Source organism: Aotus nancymaae, unplaced genomic scaffold (genome assembly GCF_030222135.1).
Source record: "Aotus nancymaae isolate 86718 unplaced genomic scaffold, 86718_ANA_hifiasm-v0.15.2.pri h1tg000036l, whole genome shotgun sequence".
Classification (NCBI taxonomy): Eukaryota; Metazoa; Chordata; class Mammalia; order Primates; family Aotidae; genus Aotus; species Aotus nancymaae.
Genome location: NW_026988450.1, coordinates 68253347 through 68278290, shown reverse-complemented (window position 1 = coordinate 68278290; position 24944 = coordinate 68253347). Strand labels below are relative to the sequence as shown.

The following is a 24944-nucleotide window of genomic DNA, read 5'->3' as shown; positions in this document are numbered from 1 at the left end:
GGCTGGTCGCAGTGGCTCATACGTCCTGTAATCCCAGCACTTTGGGAGGCAGAGGCAGGTGGATCTCAAGGACAGGAGTTTGAGACCAGCCTGACCAACATGGATAAACCCTGTCTCTACTAAAAATACAAACATTAGTTGTATGTAACCTCTCCTGCCTAAGGCAGGAGAATCGCTTGAACCCGGGAGGTGGAGGTTGCAGTAAGCTGAGATCGCACCACTGCACTCGAGCCTGGCAACAGAGAGACACTCCGTCTCAAAAATAAATAAATAAATAAATAAATAAATAAATAAATAAATAAATAAATAAATAAATAAATGAAGGAAGTGAGATACTGCTTCCGAGTCAACCCTGGGCCTTGCTCCCGAACATGGGTTATTTGCACAAAACCCTGCAGGAAGCTTTTAGAGCCACAGTCGATTAGGCTGGAGTCAGACTTTGTCACCTCCTGGCTCTGCCATCACCAGAAAGGAGCCTGTTTCCTCATTGACAAAAGGGAATGACCAAGGGCTCACCTTACAGGGTTGTGGCAACGGGATCATGGAATTATACAGGCCGTTACCACAGGGCCCGCCACTGGCGGAAGACGAGATAATGTGGATGGAGAGGAAAGCGAAGCGTCGGCTGCTAGGGACGCAGGGCCGGAAGAGGGGATGGGGGGCGGGCAACGCCGCAGCGGAAAGGGTGGGCGAGGGATCCGTGTCCCACCCCGCCGGGTCGCAGCTCGGCTCCTGCGAGCTTCCGCCGAGACCCTCCCCCGGCCCCGGGAAGCCACGTTTCCTTCCTGCAGTGGCGGCCCGCGTGAGGCACGGATGGGCTGCCCCACCTAGAGCGTGCAGGCCTTCCCGAGGGCGCGCCCGCAGCGCGCTCCGGCCCGGAAACACGTCCACTGCCGCTTTGGCGCGCTTTCCAAACATTCGGGTTTCGTAGCTTCCCGTTGCTTGGGGAGCTTCGTTCTTGCCCGCCAAACCCGCAGCCACCCGGGCGCTGCGATGAAGAGGACCCGCGAGGAGGTGGATGCCACGCTGCTGATCGCCAAGCTGAACGCGGCCGAGCTGCTGCCCGCCGTGCACTGCCTGAGCTTCGGCCCAGGGGCCAGCGGCGCTGCCGCCGGCGACTTCTCCCTGCTGGAGCTGGAGCCCACGCTGTGCCAGCAGCTGGAGGATGGACACAGGTGAGCCCTGGACACGCCGCGCCTCCAGCCTCAGGCCGGCTACGTTATGTTCTCAGCGGGGAAACTCGGGATGAGGAAACAGGGCCAGGGGGATCCACTGATTTTTTTTTGGCGAGGGACTCATAGCAAACTGCCTGTTCCCGAGGAGTCCACACCTCCGGTGGACGGTCCAGTTAGCTGCACTGCGGTGATGAGTAGCACTGGTCCAGCTGACCTTGGAGGCGTGTGTCAGCTACAAAACACCTGCCATTCTACCTTAAAATACAATGGTGATATCCAGTATTTATAGAGCTCTTGCCTTCCGCTTACATTTATTTTACTCAGATAATAGGAGTGTTGGGAATCAGCCTACAGACTTGGTAATTGGGTGAGACCCCCACCCACCCCAAAGCAAACTTTGTTGGAGTCACTCAGCAGGGATCTGAAGCTGTTTCTAATTCCAGGTCAAATACAGACTTGCTGCAAGATCATTGATTAAAAGCGCAAGTTGAGGTAATTTTTTAAAGTCTTGAGAAGTCTAGAGAGTCGTTGTATCCCTCCACCCTGTGCTGTCCCAACTCCTGCAAAATAGGAAGCTCCAGCTTGTCTGAACAACTGGTCCTCAGACACCTATATTTTATTAGGCGATTCTTTCTCTCTCTTTTTTTTTTTTTTGAGATAGAGTCTTGCTCTGTCACCAGGCTGGAGTGCAGTGGCGCGATCTCGGCGCACTGCAACCTCCGATTCCCGGGTTCAAGTGATTCTCCTGCCTCAGTCTCCCAAGTAGCTGGGACTACAAGCACGCGCCACCACGCCTGGCTAATTTTTGTATTTTTAGTAGAGATGGGGTTTCACCATGTTGGCCAGGATGGTCTTGAACTCCTGACCTCGTGATCCGCCCACCTCAGCCTCCCAAAGTGCTGGGATTACAGGCGTGAGCCAGTGCACCTAGTGCTCTTTTTTTCATAATGGAATCCTTTAGGCTTTCAATTTTTGTACTTGGCTCACCAAAGAGTATTACAGTAAACTGGCCATTCTTCAGATACCTACTATATACCTCAAAGTATCTTTAACAGAACTGAAAGAACTTCGCTCCTCTGTTTCCATCTCAGCTCAGTTGGTGGAGAGTTGAGAAAGGAACTCAGGTGTGAGGATTTTCTCTCCGTCCAGTTCTAGTTTGTCCACCTGACCAAAAAAAAACAGGCCCTGGAAACGTATTTTTTTAATTTTGGGGTGTAGGAAAGGATGAAATAAACAAAATATTTCAAAGTGGGGATAGTGCAGTTAGAAGTAAATGTTAAAGACTAGGTACTTTGGGCCTATTAAGCATTATTAGCACTGGGAGTCTAAAAAACCTTTTATTCTTTTCACTTAAATGAAGACTTAGTAAAAAATAAATACACAGTCTGCTATTTCAGGTTTCTTATTATTTTTTCAAAAGAAACAAGTTGTGCACAGGAGAGCTAAATGCTTTACAAACAAGGAAAACGGCTAGAATCAAATCCCTTGTCATTGCCATTATCTTAGTCTTTAGTCCTTCCTTTTCCTCCTCTTCACCTTCATCCTTTTCCTCTTCCTTCCTTTTTTTTTTTTTTTCTGAAACGGAGTCTCGCTCTGTAGCCCAGGCTACAGTGCAGTGGTGTGACCTCAGCTCACTGCAACCTCTTCCTCCCAGGTCCTGGTTCAAGCAATTCTCCTGCCTCAGTTTCCTGAGTAGCTGGGCCTACAGGCACGTGCCACCATGCCCAGCTAATTTTTGTATTTTTAATAGAGATGGGGTTTTACCATGTTGGCCAACCTGGTCTTGAACTCCTGACCTCGTGATCTGCCCACCTCGGCCTCCCAAAGTGTTGGGATCACAGATGTAAGCCACTGCGCCCTCTTCCTTCTTATCTCTATTTTTTTGGGGGAGAGGGTGGTGGGAACATGGTTCACTCTGTCCACCAGGCTGGAGTGGAGTAGCACAATTATGGCTCACTGCATGATGGTGCTGTAGCAGGAGCAGCAGGGAACAAACCTCTTGAACACCGAACTGAGGAAGGAGGTGGCTTTTTATTCAGCCAGGAGCTGCAGTGGGCAACAGCCTCATTCACCGAGCTCGCCAAGCTGCAGTTTTTCTCTCCTTTTATAGGCTTAGAACACTAAAGGGGAAACTGAGGTGGAACTATGTCGCTGTTCATTTGCTGGACATCCAACCTTACAATCTTTTGGCTTCATTGATTTGCTAATTCATATGCAGCACGAGTGGAGACCAGCAAGGGAGGGGGGCTTACAGAGACAAGGCAATAGCAACAAGCTGTTTGTTGGCAGAGATATTTCCAGTTGGAAGCCTGGCCCGTGGAGACATGGGGGTGTGAACCAGTGGTGGGCTCCAGCCGGCAGGGATAACATTCATTTGTAGCTCTTTCAAGGTTAACAGATAGCAGAGATGCTGAGAACTAAAGAGGGAGTCATTTTCCCAGCTTTTTGGTATTTTATTTTATTTCTTTTCCGTCTTCACTCTTCTTTCCATCTGGAAGTTAGGGGGAGAAAGAGGTGAAATTGAAGAGGGTCTCCCCTCTCAGTGCCCCTGCTACTTGGGCTCAGGCGATCCTCCCACCAGCCTCCTGAGTAGCTGGGACTTAAGGTGTGCACAACCACGCCCAGCTAACTTTTAAGTTTTTTCTTCTGTAGAGATGGGGTCTTGCTATGTTGCCCAGGCTGGTCTCAAACTCCTGGTCTCATGCAATCTTCTGGCCTCAGTCTCCTAAAGTGCTAGGATTACAGGCATGAGCCACTGCATCCTTGCCTTTCTTAAGCTGTGACAAAATCCCTTTGTCAAAGTCTTTTGTTTAGTCCACGCTGTAAACATATCCTTTTCATGGTTTTCATTCAACACTGCCTTCTTTTTTTTCATAAGGTCCCGACTTTTTTTGCAACACAACTTATGGTTAGGCCACGATGTGCTCCTTTGATTGTGAGGAAATACTCAAGGATGACACTTGGGTGGGTACCAGGAGCAGCAGCTTGGCCATCCTTGGGGATCTTGTTAGAAATATGGGACCCTGGGTCTCATCCCAGACCCACTGAACCCCACTCTGCTTTTGAACAACATTCTCTCGGATGCCTATGCGTAAGTTTAAGAAGTATGGCTTTAGCATGTTGTAGAAAATTGTGACAGCTTGACTGAAGCTTCTGGATGCTTCGTCTTGTGCTCTTCTCAGCAGTTCGCACGAGGATGCCATGTAGTACCATTTGGCCTCTTGGCATCTGTGTATCTGTCTTGCCCATCTTTATTTTTCCTTAATGAGGCTCCAGGGCGTCGGGGTCCCTGTGGCTCTCAGTTGGTCCAGAGCTTGCTACATGGAATCCATCATTGTGCCAGCAGGGGGCAGAGGCAGCATCAAAACTTAATTCTAGAGTTCCGGTCGGGCAGAGAGCGCGGAGAGACACAGAGCACGGAGAGCTCATCCAGGGCCCTCCGGCCCGGGCGCGGGTGAGCTGGGGGACCCTGGGCCAGCGGGTGAGCTAGGGGACCCTGGGACAGGCCGTGCCCTCTGCCCTGAAGACACCGGAGGCCTCCGCTGTGGCTGCCCACTGGCCAGGCCCAGGCCTTGAAACCGCGGCGAACCTCTCTTCCCCACCCCACCTCGGTGACTGATGGTGGCAGCGGCCTCTCCCAGCCCGAACCCCGCTGGCCGCCTCGTATCCCGGCCCAAGCCTGCCGGACTTTAACGAAACTCCCGCCAAGCCGCTGGGACGCAGCACCTTTGGATGGCGGTGGGAGTGGCAGGCCAGGAAACATGGCGGCCACTCGAACGCCGCGCGGCAGAGGCCGATAGGTCACAGAGGGCCCGGGAAGGCGGCCTAGGGACACAGGCAGGCTCGGCCACCTCTAGGCCACGGAGCCGTGCAGATCCGGGTCCCGGTGACCACTCTGTCCCCATCGGGCGAGACCTACCTAGTCCTGATGACAACGGACAACAGGCCTGGGAGGTGAGCAAAGTTCCGAACGTCGATGGGTGGAATGGTTAGTCGCCATCGGGATGGTTGGTCTTCGTTTTACCAAACTTTGCTGTTGGAAGAGAGAAACGGTAGAATGACAGGCCTTGTTTGGCCCGCTGGAGATGCCCCACCACCCTCTGGGAAGAGTTACTGGCCGTTTATGGAAGGCCTGTGTATGTAATGCGAAAAGGCTGCTCTCAACTCCACCCCAACCTTTTAATAGAAAACATTTGTCACATCTAGCCCTTGTAGATGTAAAGAGGTTGCCAACGTATGATAGAGTTAGAAAATCACACATCTTGTAAATTTTCATTTGTTTAAAAGAAATCATAGAAAATACATGTCTTCTGAAGATGACCTTTGGAAATGGAGTTGTCAGGTGGCCTCTGGAAGCGATAGTCCACGTTTGTTCAGTGGGTTAGATGACATGGAGCTGGAAGACCTGAGAAGGAGGAGAAGGTTCTGTGCTAGACTGGTCACATTTAGAAGACATTTTTATATTCTAGCCATTGTTTTGTGTGCATTTTATTCCTCAGTACTGTATATATAGTTGACAATGCTAAACTTTTTTGAAATGTCTGTTCTTTTTAGATGTTCTGAAGTGCCTGATATATGTTAAAATTAGAGGTAGTAAAATGACATTTTGTAAATATCTTGTTATAATTCATAGGAAATGTTGTTTTTTGGAGTGGTAATGGCCAAATCACCTGTTGAGTAATACTCACTGTTTGTGCAGTGGCTCAGGGGAGGAAAGGGAAGGGGGAAGGTGCAGAGAGCTCTATGCCACCCTGCTTACAACGAGGCCAGATGAATCATTATCTCCATGCATTTTGTTTTACTTACCTGTGTATATGGTGTACATAAAGGACAAACGAGTCCTGATTTACAACATCTAGTCTTTCTAGATATTAAAGAGGTTGCATAGAGCTAGTAAACTAATGTTTTGTACATTTTGTTTTACAAGTCTAGGAAAGATTGTCTTCTGAAAATTTGAGCATTCTTGCCCACTGGGTTGATGGAGATGGGAAGGGTTCTAGGCCAGAATGTTCACATTTGAAAGACTCGTTCAAATTATAACTGTTGTTACGTGTTTACAGTTTATTCAAGACTGCTGTGTACATAGTGGACAAATTAACTCCTTACTTGAAACATCTAGTCTATCTAGACATTTAGAAGTGCCCAATGTATGTTTAATGTAGAGGTAATAAAATACCACTTTGTAAATATCTTTTTGCTAAAATTCATAGGAAATACTTTTGGAAATTGAATTGTGAAGCCACCTTTGTGAACAGGATAGTACTATCTATACTTGTTCAATGGTTTACAGGAGATAGGAGGGGAGAAATTGAAAAAGGCAATATGCTAGTATGTTCATACGTGGGCATTTTCAGACACCATTTTTCTGTATGTTTTGTGCATTTTGTTTTGCTCTGTATACAGTGTATATAATGGACAATGAGTCCTAATTTTTCAATATCTAGTCTCTCTAGATGTTAAAGAGGTTGACAGTGTATGACAAACTATTTCGGAAAATCAGCATATTTTGTTCACTTTGTGTTGAAATTCATAGGAAAACTTGTCTTCTGTAAATGACTTTTGCAGAGGAATTTGTTCAACCATCTCTAAGCATTACACGTGTCTGTACTTGTCCACTGGATTGAAGGCAGAGAAGGAAGAGAGTAGGGAATGATTCAAGGCTAAAATGGTCACATGTAGAAGATACCTCAGATGATAACCATTGTTATGTGTGTGCAATTTTGTTTAACAGTGCTGTGTACGTGGTGGGCAAGTTATGTGAAGTATCTAGTCTTTCTAGATATTTGGAAGTACTTGATGTATTTAAAAGTAGTAGTAGAATAACACTTTTTGTAAATAGTTTTTAAAAACTGATGGGAAGTGCTGTTGGGAAATGGAATTGTTTGAACCACCTGGGAGGTGGGAGGGAAAAAATTGCAAAAGGTGTTTTGCCACTCTTTGTTAGAAAATTTCACTTAATCCATTGCCTATATGTTGCATGCATTTCATTTAACTTTTCTATACTGTTTATATATATACTGGATAAGCGAGTCCCAATTTTATAATATCTAGTCTCTAGATATTAACAAGGTTGCCAATGTATGACAGAAGTAGAGTTAGTAAACTAACACATTCTGTACACTTTCTTAAACTTCATAGAAAGGCTGTCTTCTGAAAAAGACTTTCGGAAGTGAAACTACATCAGCTTTAAGTGACGCATGTGCCTATATCCACCAGGTTGGTGGTGGAGAGCAGTTGGAACGAATGAGCAGTTCTAGACCAGAATGTTCCTGTTTAGAAGACACTTTCAGATATAACCATTGTTACATGTGTGTAGTTTATTCAACACTACTGTGTATATAGTGGACAAACTTAAGTCCTAATTTGAAACATCTAGTCTTTCTAGATGTTTAGAAGTGCACAAAGTATGTTAAAAGTAGAGGGAGTAAATAACACATTTTGTAGCTATCCTTTTGATATGAAGTATCGTCTTTTGGAAATTGATCAATTCTCTGAGCAGTAGACATTATGATATTTGTGCAATTTCGGGGGAAGGAGGAGTGCAAGGGGCTTTCTACCAGTGTGTTTATGATGAGGCATATTTACCATTGTCCCTTATATCTGCATTTTCATTTACTGTGCTGTGTGTATAGTGTATTATAAGCGGATGTAAGACTCCTGATATACATGTAGTCAATGTTAAAGAGGTTGCCAGTGTATGACAGAAGTAGAATTAGTAAACTCATGCATTGAGTACACTTTGTGTTAGAAATCATAGAGAAGTCTTCTTAAAAACAGATGTGAAATTGTTAAAATCCTCTCAGCATTGCAGTTGGCTGATAGCTGTCCATGGCGTTGACAGAGGTCGGGAAGGGAAGGGGGTTCTAGGCCAGAATGTTCCTATTACGGTCTGTGTTATGTATATATACCATTTATTCAATGCTACTGTGTATATAGTGGAAAACTTAAGTCCAGATTGAAACATCTAGTCTTCCTAGGTGTTTAAAAGTGCACCACATAGGTTAAAAGTAGAGGGATAAAGTAACACCCCTCTAAGCATTTGTTTTCATTACTTCCTAGGAGTGATTGGTTGCATTTGGGAATGGAATTGTTAAAACTTGATGTTTAGGAGCTTATGCTGACTATTCATTGGGTGGCATTGGGTGGGGGAGGAGGAGGTATGCAGGGAAAAGGGTTCTGTGCCCCTGAGATTAGTTCAGCTGGTCTAACCATTGTTTTATATGTGCATTTTAGTTAATACTGTGTATTAAAGAATAAACGAGTTTTAATGCTCAAAGTATGTTAAAAATAAATGTAGTAAATCAGTCCCTTTATGAATGTCCTTTTGTTAGTTTTTAGGAAGGCCTGTCTTCTGGGAGTGAGCTTTTTATTAGTCTACCTCTTGGAGCTAGACGTCCTATACTTAGTCACTGGGGATGGTGGAAGAGGGTGAAGGGAAGGGCTCTTTGCTAGTATCTCTATACCTAGAAGATGGTTTTAGATGATAACCACAGGTCTATATGAGCATTTTTAGTAAAGTGCCTATGTTTATTGTGGACAAAGTTCATTATTTTGCACCATCTATGCTTTATGAATGTCTGGGGTGACAACGAAGGATAAAAACTAGAGTTCGTGAATTAGCCAATTTGTAAATACCATTGTTATAATAGAAAAGATGCATCTTGGACATGAAATTGTTAAACCACCTCTGAGCAGTCTATGTCAGGACTTGTTCATTGGGTTGGCAGCAGAGGGGCAGAATGAAGTATAAAGGGAGAGATGCATGCAGATGTGTCCAGTGTCCGCATGTGTCCATATTTATGTTTTGATGATAGCCATTGATGTATGCATCCTCTTTTGGCTGTACTATAGGGATACATTAAGTACTTCAATGGAAATATACCTTGCTAATATTTTAATGGTATAGATCTGCTAATGAATTCTCTTAGAAACATACGTAGTGTATTCTGTATACCGTAAGGGTGGCCGAGAGAAAGGAGAATAGACCCAAAGTCAGGCAAGCAAGTTTTATTAATCCGCTGGGCTGCTCTGTAACAATCAGAGGAGGGAGCCCTGAGCTTACAAAACGGGGGTTTATATGGGGTGAGAGGGGAATAAGGGAGTTTCAGGACTGAGGTAATCTGTCCGCTGGTAACAGACACAGAGATAGTTTGTCAACTTGTAACAGAACTACAATACATTATCCTGTGACTTTTGTGGTGGCAGTTTTGTTTAAAAAGAGAAACCAGGATTCTTTTACAGATATGTGTCAAACAGGAATTTACAAGTATGGATAACAAATATTTGTTTTCCCTGTCCTCCCTCCAGCTGCCAGGATGGCTGTAATCAGGCTTTGCTTAATTGTAGCACATCTGGCAGCCTTGATGTGGTGCCTTGGTAGGGGTTCAGGAATGCAGCTGCAGAGCAATCAGAGCGTAGGGAAGGGATCAGCTTATGTGGAGGGGGTTTTCTCAGGCAGCTTGTCCCTAACACATACTTAGTGTATTCTGTTACTGTATGTTTCATTTTAAATTGAGCATTAAGAGACTGCAGTATTTAAATTGGAACTCTGCCAATGCTTTTATCTAGAGGCGTGTTGACATTTTTGTCTTCTATGAAATTTTTATCCCAAGAAAGGCAGGATTGCATTTTTTTTTTTAACAGATTGAGTTGGTGTAGTGTATTCTTGGTTATCAAAATACTCATTTAACTTTGGGATTTTGAATTGATAAATATTCATGACATATGAAAAATCATGATACACACTATACAATCTTAGTCCCATAAAATTGGATGTTATGCCTATACACTCACAGGACCTAGAAGAACATGTCAAACTATAAACTGTGATTGTGAGTGACTTTGTTCTTTGCTTCTTGTGTTTTTCAGTTTCCTCTAATGCACTTAACTTTTTAAAAATAAAGCTTATTTAAAAAACTTAAAAAAGGACTTAATTCTAAATTCTGTAAGCCTAGAGGATTTGACAACTGTTTATAATAAAAATGACTAGTGGAGTGTCAATAAACCGTATATTTTCCCCCCATTTTGCTACAGTCTGGTGATTCGTGGTGATAAAGATGAGCAAGCTGTGCTGTGCAGTAAAGACAAAACATATGACTTGAAGATAGCAGACACGTCCAATATGTTGCTTTTCATTCCTGATTGTAAAACTCCAGACCAGCTGAAGAAGGAAGAGGCGCACTGTAACATCATTCACACTGAGGTGCTCTTTTCTGTACTCTGATTTTTAAAAGTCTGAGAATGAAAACAGATGTGGTAATCTGGTCTTTAGTGAAAAACTTTAGGTGTAAAATCTATAATCAGGGAGAATCAAGAAGTTCTTTAAAGAAATTTGACTTTCTCAGCATTATTATGATTATTATTGCTTTTTTGTTGGAGTCTTGTGAACTTGTCTGTTTTTTCCCATTTTGATTTTCAAGTCCCAGACGATTTGACCTTTTTTGTTTAATGTGCAGTTTGTTATTTAGTGACTCATTCTAAAACTTCTACCTATTTTTAGTAGATTTTGCTGTGGATGTGTTTTGAAAGGAGACTCCCTCAAACCATAACTGGTTCATTTAGTAATATTTATGAGGTGGAGAAATGAAGAAATTTGGGCCAGCTGTGGTCATTCACATCTATAATCCTGGCACTTTGGGAAGCCAAGACAGTGGATTGCCTGAGCTCAGGAGTTTGAGACCAGCCTGGGCAACACGGTGAAACCCCATCTCTTCCAAAATACAAAACATTAGCCAGGCGTGGTGGTGTGCGCCTGTAGTCCCAGCTACTTGGGAGGCTGAGGCAGGAGAACTGCTTGAACCCAGGAGGCGGAGGTTGCAGTGAGCTGAGATCACTACTCTATACTCCATCCTGGGCAACAGAGCTAGACTCTGTCTCCAAAAAAAAAAAAAAAAAGAAATGAAGAAATTTGAGTTTTTGAATGAAGTGTGTTTCTTAGCCATGAGGCTGGTTTAGTTCATTAATATCGGTAGCCAACTATAACAAATTTTTAATTATTTTGGAGAATACTGATGGTGGTAACCAAACAAGTCTCTATTCTATCCAAGCTGTTACACACATAACAATCCAAGCATAGCCCTTATTTCTTTGAGAATGACTTTAGGCCAACTATATCCTTAAATAGAGAATTGGAGAGGAAAGAAGGGAAAATGCTGGAAAGTTTCAGTGATTCATGTAATGTTACTAGAACAGAGGAACTTCCAGTAAATATTCTATGTTGGTTTTTGTAGAGTTTTTTTTAAGTCTTTCATTGTAATTAACTAAAAATATTGGCAGTTCATCCTTTCGTAAAAAAGTAATGTTATTTTTTCATCACTTACCTGTTCTGTAGGTGCTTTTGTGGGGGCATAATAATACCTATGAGAATCTTTGAGCTCTTGCTTGTTATGGAAATTCTATGTACTGAGATTGGCTAAAATGTAGATCCACTAACCAAAGGTATAATCCATGATTGAACCTTAGGTGCTTAAAGGGGTTAGATAAGAAATAGCCTGAGATTGATAAATGGTGGTAGATAGCCAGGAATAACAGGGAGTGGTTGGATCTATAGCAAATTGGAAAGCACAATCCCCAAGTAAGTGGATGGCCACTACTCAGCTGCCTTGTGGGAAAGTAGTCCCAGCGTTGCTCGACTTTTGATTTATTTTTTTCCAAGTAATTACTGAAATTTAGATTTTTGGGGTGAAATCTCCAATTTTTTTTTTTTAATGTTGGCATCTAATTGAAACACTATGCCAAACCTCCCCAGCACACAAAAGCATACCACAATATCTGTGTATTGGATGTAGCCAGAAGGCTGCCATTTTTTTTGTTTAGCTTTGTTTTTTTCTGAGACTATTATATAACAGCAAACCACTTTTAACTATGGATAAAATCAGTCTGTCTGATTTGGTCCTTAAGCTCTTCTTTTGAAGGCCTTAGATTCAGCAACATCTCCTTCAAGCTCTGGGCCTCATCTTGTCAATCAAGCCTTATCCTAGTTTGAAAGTGGAAGCATCCCCTGTCCTTCCATTTCAGAGTTAGAGGGCATCCCAAAGATAATCCAGCTTAGCCTCTTTTTTCCTTTTATGAAACACTTACTGGACATCTACTCCATGCTAGGAACTAGGCGAGTCCTGTATGTACAGGCAGGGATAACAGATATTCATCCATTCTCTAGCTTCTATCAACTGGATTTTGAGTGGTAGGCCTGTCACGATTTCACAAATCCACAGTTCTAAACAGTAGTAATGTCTTGGATTAATCAGAAATCTCTGTCCCTTAACTTCTGCCTCATTTTGACATGAGCAATACAAGGGTACACCCTCTTCACTTTAAAATCCCTATTTAAAGACTATGATAATACCTTTTCTCTTTTTTCTTCTCTTTTTTTTGTCTTAAGTATATTCATTTTTAGTTGTTTCCACCTGGTTTGCAGAATTGTCACCATCCTGATTATTTTTTCTGGGGCATACTCTAGTTTTCAGAGTACGTTTGAGATTCTTACAATGTTGGCAGTGTCTTATTAATGGAATTTGAAAAGATGTTCTTGAGGATGCCCATCCATCTAGTTGAGATGGTTGAATAAATACCTTCCTGATACAAAGCAGAATACCTTGGGGCTTCCTTTTCTCTGTACTTGTTGAGGGGGTAGATTGATTAGTTGGAATTTTATATGAAATTTTATTTTAGAATGGTCCCTAAAAGGTTGTGATTTATTATAATTTCTAGATCTTCGGTTTTTCTAATAATTATTGGGAATTAAGAAGATGTAGACCTAAGTTAAAGAAGCTAAAGAAACTTTTGATGGAAAATCCATATGAAGGACCTGACAGTCAACAAGAGAAGGATTCAAATTGCTCAAAAGTAAGACTCTTATTTTTACTTTTTTATTTGGAATTTAAAAACTATAATCAGAGGCACTTAGTGGTCACATTCTTACTTTTTAAAATTTATGTTATATAGCTGTTAAATGCCTGTGTTAAAAAAAAAAAGTTACAAAATTTCAAGCATACCCAAAAGCAGACAGCAGTATAATGACCCATATATTCGACATTCACTTGAACAGTTAAGGTCTTGTCAGTCTTGTTTCTTCTATTCCCTTTCTATCCTTCCATCTTTTTTTTCTAGAGTATTTTAAAGCAAATCCTATACATCATAATGCCATGTATATAGCTAAAAGCTTCCCCTATCCCCTCAGCCCTTGGCAGCCACCATTTTACTATCTCTATGAATTTGACTGCTCTTAATACCTCAGGTAAGTGGATCATGGTATTTGTCCTTTTGTGGTGATAGTGTTTTGAAGTACAAAAGATTATTATTTTGATGATGTGGATTGATCTATTTTTATTTTTGTTTTTGTTGCTTGGGTTTTTGGTGTCATATTTAATTTTCATATTTTCCAGTGTCATGAAGATTTACCTCTATTTGTTTTATAAGGCATCCATTGATTTTTGTGTAGAAATCATTATACATTAACAAAAGAAACTGAGCTAATGCATAAATATTGCCTTAATCTGTTCTGTGTATTTATTCCCCAAAATTCAGCAAGAAATCTAAAACCAAAAAATTAATCTTCAAGGGCCTTAAAATATTTTTTTCTTTTTTTCAGTATACAACTGAAGATTTGCTTGATCAAATTCAGGCAAGTGAGGAAGAAATAATGACCCAATTACAAGTTCTCAATGCCTGTGAAATTGGAGGTAGTGTTACTTATTACTATTATAACAATTATGAAATTGGGCGTCATAAGGGAGAGAAGTTTTTGGACATCTTCGCCCTATTGCATATAGTTTATTTAATATTCCTTTGGGTTTAAGGATGGTGTCATTTGGGCTCAGCCTGATGGCTTACGCCTATAATCCCAGCACTTTGGGAAGCTGAGGGGGGCGGATCACTTGAGGCCAGGAATTCGAGACCAGCCTGGCCAACAAGGTGAAACCTCATCTCTACTAAAAATACAAAAATTAGTTGGTTGTGGTGCATGCACCTGTAATCCCAGCTACTTGGTCGGCTGAGGCATGAGAATCGCTTGAACCCAGGAGGCAGAGGTTGCAGTGAGCCAAGATAGCACCACTGCACTCCAGCCTGGGTGACAGAGTGAGACTCCGTCTCAAAAAATAATAATAATAGCTTCATTGTTATTTCCAAACTGCTTGGAAGATGTGACTGTGTTTCATTTAGTAATGACTCAACATATTTTTGAACATGTTAGTTTATATAATAAGCCTGTGTGAAAAATATGGGAGCATGTGTTAGGGCATGGGATGGATGGAAAAGCCCCGTGGTGTTTTTAGTATTTTGACTGGCCTCTACTCTGGAGTGGGAGCTTTTTTATTTTATTTTATTTTTTGACAGAGTCTCGCTCTGTTATCCAGGCTAGAGCGCAGGTGCGCGATCTCAGCTCACTGCAAACCTACACTTCCCAGATTCAGTTGATTCTCCTGCCTCAGCCTCCTGAGTAGCTGGGGTTGCAGGTGCATGCCGCCATGCCCAGCTAATTTTTGTGTTTTTAGCAGAAACAGAGTTTTGCCATGTTGGCTAGGCTGGTCTTAAACTCCTGACCTCAGGTGATCCACCCCCTCGGCTTCCCAAAGTGCTGGGATTACAGGCGTGAGCCACACTGCCCATCCTTAAAGCTTTTTTTTTGAAAGGCAAATCAAACCATGTATTTTAATACAGCTCTGTGCAGTATTAACCTGCAGCATGGGGATGGATACAATTTTCGTAGGGGGATATGTAGATTACTTCTCACTCTCTTCCTCAGATTTACATTACACAATTCATTTTTAAAATGTTGCCTTTATGTTTTCAGAGTAAGAATAGAAACATTCTCCCTTAAAAATGGTGGATATGTACTTTTCTTTCACTGAGGTAGTGGTTGTGCCATCAACTATAAAATGGCATTTCATGGCCGGGCATGGTGGCTCATGCCTGTGGTCCCAGCACTTTGGGAGGCTGAGGCAGGCAGATCATGTGAGGTCAGGAGTTCAAGACCAGCCTGGCCAACATGGTGAAACCCAGTTTCTACTAAAAATAAAAAATTAGCTAGGCATGGTGGTGCATGCCTGTAGTTCCAGCTACTCAAGGCTGAGGTGTGAGAATTGGTTGAACCCAGGTGGAGGTTGCAGTGAGCTGAGATCACACCACTGCACTACAGCTTGGGTGACAGAGTTGAGACCCTGCCTTAAAAAAAAAAGTTATTTGGTAACTATAACTTTTGAAATTTGTAGGTTATTGGAGGATTCTTGAATTTGATTATGAGATGAAACTTCTGAATCATGTAACTCAGCTTGTGGATTCTGAATCATGGTCTTTTAGAAAAGTTCCTTTGAATACATGCCTTCAGGAACTTGGACCATTGGAGCCAGAGTAAGTCTTTTAATTTATTGTCCATCCAGATTTCCTTAAGGGGAAGAGAGTTCTTTTACAGATTGAAATTAAATGCAGTGCATAAACTACAATAATTATATTTTGATATCTTTGAGAAATGTTTAAAATTATAGCCAAAGAAGATTTGGGAATTTTGGTCACTGAGTTGAATACATGTGCATTATCTTATTTGTTTTTGGCCATAAAAACATAAAGAAATAATATGTTTGAGCTATTTTATAATAATAAATGTATGCTGCCGGGCACAGTGGCTCATGCCTGTAATCCCAGCTACTCGGGAGGCCGAGGCAGGAGAATCTCTTGAACTCTGGAGGTGGAGGTTGTGGTGAGCTGAGATTGTGCCATTGCTCTCCAGCCTGGGCAACAAGAGTGAAACTTTGTCTCAAATGATAATAATAAATGTATGCTTACATAATTGATGTTATATGTTTAACATGGGGCCTGGCACCTAGTAACTTCCCAGTATAATTTAGTTAGTTCCTAATTTAAATAAAATATTATTTGGCAACCAAAATCACTTAGTATTTCAAATTTCAAATTTCTTTCTTAATTTCGAGTTGGCAATGAGGTTAAAATACAGTGCATAAAAACACTTAGAACTTTTCAAATGTGTGTTTTAAATTTTTCAGGGAAATGATAGAACACTGTCTTAAATGTTATGGGAAGAAATATGTAGATGAAGGTAAGATTTGGAAAGTATTTTCATTTAACTCTTATATGTTAAAACTAAGAGCTCTGGCTGGGTAGAGTGGCTCACACCTGTAAACCTAGCAGTTTGGGAGGCTGAGGTAGGTGGATTGCTGAGCTCAGGATTTCAAGACCAGCTTGGGCAACGTGATAAAACACTGTCTCCACAAAGAAATAGAAAAATTAGCTGGCTGTGGCAGCACGTGCCTGCAGTTCCAGCTACTGAGGAATCTGAGGTGGGAGGATCACCTGAGCCCAGGGAGGTCGAGGCTGCAGTGAGCCTTGCTTGTGCCACTGCTCTCTGGCCTGGGCAACAGAGTAAAAAGAAAGACCGGCGCAGTGGCTCCCACCTGTAATCCCAGCACTTCGGGAGGCCGAGGTGTGCAGATCACCTGGGGTCACGAGTTCAAGACAAGTCTGGCCGAGGTGTTGAAACCCCATCTTTACTAAAAATACAAAAATTAGCTGGGCGTGGTGACACACACCTGTAATTCCAGCTACTCGGGAGGCTGGGGCAGGAGAATCACTTGAACTCAAGAGGCAGAGGTTGCAGTGAGTTGAGATCGTGCCTAGGTAACAGAGCGAGACGTTGTCTGGAAAAAAAAAAAAAAAAAAACCCAAGAACTATGGGGTTGTGGGAAGTGAGTTTAGGTGTATAATTTCTTTCAAGAAACTGCACTAAAGAAAAGGAAACATTAGTACAGTATTTAATTATAAGAGGATAATGTGAAAATACGATTCCTTTTCATTAGGTGAAGTTTATTTTGAGCTGGATGCTGATAAAATATGCAGAGCAACAGCACATATGCTGCTTCAGAATGCGGTGAAATTCAATCTCGCTGAGTTTCAAGAAGTGTGGCAACAGAGTGTTCCTGAAGGAATGATCACTAGTCTTGGTCAGCTTAAGGTAGTAGCAGTAGACATTGCTATCTTACTTCAAGAGTTGAGTAATTTACTAGGTTAACGATACTTGAGTTGGAGCTGAATTTGGAAACAATTTCTTTTCCTAGACACCCATTAGGAGTGCATGTACATCTAATCCATCACATAATCCTTAAAACTCAATAAAGTATTGGGGTATAATTTACATATTATAAAATATACCTTTAAAATATTTTTAATAATTTTAATAAGTTGCTATCACTACAATACAGTTTTAGAACCTATTTATCACCTCTATAAGATTGCTTGGGTCTATTTACTGTTAATCCCTGATCTGATTCAGTGTATCTCATTTTGTTCCATTTCTCACCATTTTCATCACCCCTATCTTAGTACCTTGATTTTACAACAACAGCATCCCTAGGCAGGCCCCTTGTGCTTTTAATTTTGCTCCCTTCCAATCCGTTCTTTGTGGTGCTACTAGAATGATCTTTTTTAAATACCAGTCAGACGTGGTGGTTTATGCCTGTAATCCCAGTACTCTGAGTCTGAGGCAGGCAGATCACCTGAGGTCAGGCGTTCAAGACCAGCCTGGCCAACATGGCTAAAGCCTGTCTCTACTAAACACAGAAAAATTAGCTAGTTGTGGTGGTGGGCAACTGTAATCCCACTTACTTTGGAGGCTCAGGCAGGAGAATTGCTGGAACCCAGGAGGCAGAGGTTGCAGTGAGCTGAGTTTGTGCCACTGCACTCCAGCCTGGGCGACAGAGTGAGACTCTGTCTCAAAAAAAAAAAAAAGATAAATAAAATAATAATAAATAATAAAAATGCCAGTCAGATCAGATGAATGTCCTGCTTAAATCTCTTTATTGATTGATTGATTGATTGATTGAGACTGAGTCTCATTCTGTCACCCAGGCTGGAGTGCAGTGGCTTAATCTCAGCTCACTGCAACCTCCGCCTCCCATGTTCAAGCTTCAGCTGCCTGAGTGGCTGAGATTACAGGCACCCATCACCAGGACCAGCTAATTTTTGTATGTTTAGTAAAGATGGGGTTTTGCCATGTTTGCCAGGCTGATCTCTAACTCCTGACTTCAGGTAATCTGCCCACCTTGGACTCCCAAAGTGCTGGGATTATAGGCATGAGCCACTGAACCTGGCCTTAAATCAGTTTAATGGTTGCCTATGGCCCTTAGGATAAAAATACCCAGAATTCATGTCTTGGCCTATAAGGCCCTTCAGGATCACCTTCATAGCTTCATCTCTGGTTACTTTCTCTCCTGCTCCTACATACCAACCTTCTTTCAGATTTTCAAGATCATCAAGCTCTTACCTACCTGAGACCTTCACATAAAGCTGTTTATTCTAGAATGATATTCTCTCTAATTTCATCTGGTCACCTCCTGCTCATCTTTGAGTCGCTTCATCAAGGAGGCCTTCCTTTATTCTCCGCTTGAAGGAAAGGCCTCTGGTTTTACTCTTCCATAGTACGGTCTACTTTCCTTCATGGCACTCTCCCCTTAGCTTGGAAGAATGTTTAATTCTGTGGTTCACCACTCTCCACTTTGATGGCACTTTGTTTGCTGCTGCTTGCTAGTATGTAGCATACTGTCTGCATGTGGCGTATACTCGGTAAGTATTTTGTTAGTTAAATTAAAAGATTTGCTTGGTATTTATGGAGTTCCTTTTATGTCAAGGCATCATGCTAGGTGCTCAGGAGAAAATGTCATACAAGGTGTCATCATGGTGCTCAGCCTGGGGACTGGCAATGGGGGACACATATTACATGCCTAAATCTGTTCTTATAATGCAGAGTGACCCACGCCATTGGAAAGGTGTATACACGATGTTATAAGAGCAAAGAAAAGGGGCTTAGCCATCAGACTGGTCAATAAGGGATGACTTTCTGAAGGAACAGATGTTTTAGCTGCTGAGTATGGAAAGATGAACTGTTGCTGTCTAGATGGAAGGAAGGCCAGAGGTGGAAATCTAGAGAGCATGGTCAAAGGTGTGGAGGTATAAAAATTGGGGCACTGTTGTAGGGATGCATGGACTGGAGTGAAGGATGCTTGTGAGGTAAGGACATTGTGGATTGTGCTAAGGAATTTCAACTCTATCTAGAAAGCTCTTTGAGGCCACTGAGTGACATCAGTTAGAGGAGTTACCTCATCAGGAACTCATCAGCTTGGCCTTTTGAAAAGAATGCTATGACAGTAAAGAAGATCGATAGATGGAAGATTGGTTAGATTATGAAAAAGGATTACTGTGCAGGCTGTCAACACATATGCTCCCAACTAAGAGAGTACTGGCCAAAAAATAGGTAATGAGGAATGGATAGAGGAGTCCTGAAGCCTTAACATGTATTATATAGGCTTTAGTGACCACATAAGTGCGGGGTTTGACTAATGTAATCAAAGACGATGCCTAGGTTTCCTGTTTTCCTAGGAGAGTAGGACTAGAGGAGGTTTGGATGATAAACAAGTTTATATATAGATTTGGATATAGAGGTCTGGGGCTCAAAAGAGACATCTGAGCTGAAGATATAAATATTATAATCATTAGCAAGTAAGCGGTGGCTCAGGCCACAGGTTTAGATGAGGTTACTCAGTAGAGTGACAGTGAAGCAAGTAGAGCAGTTGGGATGGAAGCCTCAGGGAGCTACAACATCAAGTTAGGAGGAAAATAAGGAGACTTGATGTCAGGGATGGAGAGGTATTTAAAGAAGAAGGAGTAATCAACAGTAACAAAGAAAATAGAGGGCTAGGGACCAAGTGCAGTGGCTCATACCTGTAATCCCAGCACTTTGGGAGGCTGAGAAAGGCAGATCACTTGAGGCCAGGAGATTGAGACCAGCCTGACCCACATGGTGAAACCCCTTCTCTGCTAAAAATATAAAAATTAGCTGGATGTGGTGGCACGTGCCTGTAATTACAGCTACTCAGGAGGCGGAGGCAGAGATTGCAGTGAGCCAAGTTTGCGCCACTACACTCCAGCCTGGGTGTCAGAGCGAGATTCTGTCTCAAAAATAAAAAAAGGAAAAAGAAAATAGAGGATTAGTACAATGAATCCAAGAAAAGGGCCCATTGGATTTGGCAATGACAGGTTACTGGTGACCTTTAGAACCAGAGCTATCTTGATAAACTGGTGGTGGTAGATGCCAGATTGCAGAAGAGAAAAGAAGTCACTGCTTAAAGGAGCTCTTTGTATGAAAAAGGCTATTGTAAATCTCTGGATAGTTTAAGTTTCATGTAGCTGACATTTTGAATATCTTGAGCTAAGCTAAACCTAAAGGTAAAAGAATGAGGCATGTTAAAACATTACAACATTACTTTAACTGCCCTGTTTCTTCTCATTTCTTGTAGGGTTTAGCACTGGTGGATAGACACTCGAGACCAGAAATCATATTTTTGCTGAAAGTAGATGATTTACCTGAGGATAATCAAGGACGTTTTAATAGTCTTTTCTCTCTAAGGGAGAAGTGGACAGAAGAAGATATTGCTCCATATATTCAGTAAGTAATTTATTAAAGATGGATTTTGAGGGTTGTTCTTTTTATAAAGAGTGGCATAGCATTTTAGATTTAGGATTGGAACACAATTTTCTTGAGTATTCCCTGAAGATAATGCTTCCCTAGAAACACTCTTAGGTGGTGGCTATATTCTCTATCCTTCACAGTGATTGATGCTGGAGGTGGAATATGTGTTATCTCCGTTCCTCACTACTGCTTCCGAAACCACTTTTCTGCTCTCATTCCTGGAAAACTGTCCCCTTTGAGGGACAAAATACATACCACACTATCACTCTAAGGCAAACACCCCTCTCTCATTGCCACCTCATGCTTTACTTTATTTAACATTACGGGAGAGGCCAGATTGCAGTAGAACAAATTAGCCCCAAAGTCACTTCTTACAAAATCTTGAGTCCCCTAACACTTAAAATCCACTAACACTACAGCTTTGTCACTGTGTCACACCTCTTAGGTGCTCTCTCCTCTCTTTCCCCAGCTCAAATCCCATGGTCAGTCTTCCTAGCTCTTACTGTCCACCCTTTACTGCTGTGACCCTCTCCCTCTTGCCATATCTCCCTGGCAAAAAGCTAAAAAGATTAAACCCAACTTACTCCTTACTCTGTGCCTACACCTGGCCAGCTGAAACTTTCTGGAGAATAATACACAATGAAGCTGCCAGCATGGAGCTTCTTCTACATCTTCTTTTCCTTTTTCATACCAGCAGTACCTTCTGTTTCCTTTTATGATCTTATTTTGTCAGAACACAGAAGCACTGAGACCAGAACTACCTTCTTTCCCACTGCCAAATCACCCAGTCTCCTCGTGTGTGTACATACTTCCTTTGCAGTCCTGTGTGGTGAAAGAATTGTCCCTGCTCCTAAGGCCAGTCCTTCACACTAGATCCATCTTCTCTGTTTTCTTAAAGACTTGGATCCTCGAGTTATTAATGTCCTTTTCACCCCTCGTGTTATTAATGTCTGCCTCTTCTGAATCATCCCTATCAGCATACAAAATTCTATAATATTGCCCATCTTGAAAAACAACAATAGCAACCTACTGGACCCTGTGTCCTTTGCTCTCCTTCATAAGAAAATGCCTTTTACAAGTTTCCTGTACATTTCACTCTGCATTTCACTTCCCATTCTTTCCTTTACCCATTGACATCTTCTTAATCCAATGACATCCATCTTTCTACACTCAGTGGTTAATTATGTGTCCTTGATTACTTGACTTGCCACTATTTGACAGTGTCTGCTTCCTCCTACTTAATACACAAGTTTCTCCCCTCTTCCTTGGAGCAGAGGGGAGAAGAACATCTCTTTTGTTGATGTCTCCCTATTCTCAATCTTTAAATGTTGGAGTGCTCTGGGACTCTATTTTTGGGCCATCTTCTCTTCTGTTTATACTTTTCCTTTGGTGCCCTCATCTAGGCCTGGAAACAAATTTAATGACTTCCTAATTTCATCTTCATACTTGCCCTTTTCCCTGAGGTCCAGATTCCTATATCTGGTTGCCTAATTTACCTTTCCAGTTGGATATTCAATAGGAATTTCAAGCTTTCCATGTTCCTAACAGAACTGTTTCTCCCTCATCCTTACCCCCTTTCTTCTTAATCACAGTTAACAGCACTGCTACTAATGCAGTTACTTAAACCAAAGTCTAGAAATCATCTCTGTCCTTTCCTTCCCTCACCTTCTGGTTCAAACTATGAGCAAATCCTGATGGATCATCTTGTACCTGCCTCTGAATTGGTCTCCCTGTTCTATATTTACCCCCCCCCCCCCCGTTTATGCTGTTTCTTTAAATATTCAAAAGTGACAATATAATGAAACCTTCATATATCCACTGCCCAGCTTCCATAATCATCAACTCATTGGCTCCTTTACTTATTTATTTATTTATTTATTTATTTATTTATTTATTTATTTATTTATTTATTTGAGATGGAGTCTCACTCTGTCACCCAGGTTGGAGTGCGGTGGTACAATCTCGGCTCACTGCAACCCCTGCCTCCCAGGTTCAAGTGATTCTCCTGCCTTACCCTCCTGAGTAACTGGGATTACAGGTGTGTGCCACCATGCCCAGCTAATTTTTGTGTTTTTAGTGGAGACGGAGTTTCACCATGTTGGCCATGTTGGTGTCAAACTCCTGACCTCAAGTGATCTGCCTGCCTTGGCCTTCCAAAGTGCTGGGATTACAGGCGAGAGCCATTGTCCCTGGCCAACTCCATTATTAAAAACTTAGATCACATTGTGCTTTCCCATTAATTAAAACCCTCCTATTGGCTTCCCATTACATGTAGAATTAAGTCACAACTCTCTTTCCCTGTCCTACAAGGCTCTGTGTGATCTGGCTGTTGCTCCCTTCTCCAGCTCATGTTCCCCTATTCCTCCCTCCCCTCATTATGTTCCAGTCAGAATCTTCTCCTTGAGGTACAGAGGAGGAAACTAAAGTTCAGGAAGAGTTGGTAACCTAGACAAGTTCACACAAGTATCTTGTATCAAGGATCTCTGACTCTAGGCCCCGCTGTATAGGACTCACTGTATCACACTGCTTGTATTTCTAATTTAGAGGCTGTGTGATATAATGGAAATAGCATAGACTTTGAAGTCATACATACCTGGTGGCAGAATTTGACACTGCCATTTATTACTTGTCTGAGCTATAGTTCCTCATATATAATACAAGGTTAAATAATACATTACTCCTACTTTGTGTGGGTTAAATAAGATAATACATGTAATGTACTTAGTTTAATTAAAACTTAGAACCAGCCGGGCACAGTGGCTCACGCCTGTAAACCTAGCACTTTGGGAGGCCGAGGTGGGCAGATCAAGAGGTCAGGAATTTGAGACCAGCCTGGCCAACATGGTGAAACCCCATCTCTACTGAAAATACAAAAAATCAGCCAGGCGTGGTGGCATGCACCTGTAATCCCAGCTACTCGGAAGGCTGAGGCCGAAGAAGGGAGGCAGAGGTTGCAGTGAGCCAAGATCGCGCCACTGCACTCCAGCCTGGGTGAGAGCAAGACTCATCTCAAAAAAGAAAGAAAAAAACTTAGAACCAGTCCCCACCCTCTCTTCCACAAACACCTACACTTACGCTGTTGAGAGGATAGATTCAGGGGAGAGAGATAAAATAAGTACATAATACTGTATCATATTATAATATGTTCCCTAAAATATTCATGCTATATATTTTTTTATTGTTCCCACAGAGATTTGTGTGGAGAGAAGCAAACCATAGGTGCATTACTCACTAAATATTCTCGTTCTTCAATGCAAAATGGTGTAAAAGTTTATAATTCGAGAAGACCCATTTCTTAAGAGAACAACAGTCTTTTCTTCGGGACTCAAGTTGCTTTATAAAGTTGCTGGAAACAAGAAAAATAACTTATTTCTGACTTTTAAAAACCTAGTCTTCTAAGACATTTTTCTCCTCATCTTAAGCATTTTGAAACTACTGTTGTTATTTCTTAAATGTTATAGGATGTAGCTTTCAAATTATATTTGTACTCTGTACACAGTGTAAACGAGGGCAAAAAAAAGTATTATTTCCTGTATTTAGTATGTCTGAGGTCTCTATGGTTTACTTAAAGTTTGGCTTTTTATATTTAAAATGTCATTTCTTCAATTAGGATTTGATATTCTAATCATTAATACATTGAAGTTTTTCAGAGAACTAAATAGTAATAGTTTCATAGAAGAGACTTATTTATTCACTTAAATATCATTTCTCAAGTGAGTTCCCCTCTACTTTTAGCCTTCCACCAAAACTGGCAGTCACTGGGTGCTATCAGTTATTTATATTCTTAGTTTACATACATGAAACTGGCTGAATAATTACTCCTCTGTTTGCCTGGCATAGGCATGCACTTTGGGAAAAAAATGGGTCTATAATTCTTTTTTTTTTTTTTTTTTTTTTTTTTTTTTGAGACGGAGTTTCGCTCTTGTTACCCAGGCTGGACTGCAATGGCACGATCTTGGCTCACCGCAACCTCCGCCTCCTGAGTTCAGGCAATTCTTCCTGCCTCAGCCTCTTGAGTAGCTGGGATTACAGGCACGCGCCACCATGCCCAGCTAATTTTTCGTATTTTTAGTAGAGACGGGGGTTCACCATGTTGACCAGGATGGTCTCGATCTCTTGACCTCGTGATCCACCCGCCTCGGCCTCCCAAAGTGCTGGGATTACAGGCATGAGCCACCGCGCCAGCTTATAATTCTATAACGAAGAATACTGGCACAGGCAATGCTGACTTGAAAACTTGAAGTAATTTCTAGTTGTTTTTGGAGTGCTTGCTGAAGTTCCTTTATAGCTTTATT

At 41.9% G+C, this 24944-nt stretch overlaps 1 protein-coding gene across 1 annotated transcript; it reads left to right on the top strand.

Annotated features, from left to right (window-relative positions):
• Positions 1-993: 993 nt before the first annotated feature.
• Positions 994-24234, top strand: DSCC1 (DNA replication and sister chromatid cohesion 1). The gene is made up of 9 exons (XM_021671271.2): positions 994-1175; positions 10209-10377; positions 12885-13019; positions 13765-13855; positions 15386-15524; positions 16175-16227; positions 16985-17139; positions 20477-20625; positions 23840-24234. Exons 1-9 carry the CDS (start codon positions 994-996, stop codon positions 23946-23948), a joined length of 1182 nt encoding a protein of 393 aa, XP_021526946.2. The 3' UTR covers positions 23949-24234.
• The last annotated feature ends 710 nt before the right edge of the window (positions 24235-24944 follow it).

Coding starts and splice junctions, on each gene's coding strand:
- DSCC1 (XM_021671271.2), top strand. CDS start 994: ATGAAGAGGACCCGCGAGGAGGTGGATGCCACGCTGCTGATCGCCAAG. Junction 13,020..13,764: donor AGGATTCAAATTGCTCAAAA/GTAAGACTCTTA, acceptor TCTTTTTTTCAG/TATACAACTGAAGATTTGCT. Junction 13,856..15,385: donor CAATGCCTGTGAAATTGGAG/GTAGTGTTACTT, acceptor TGAAATTTGTAG/GTTATTGGAGGATTCTTGAA.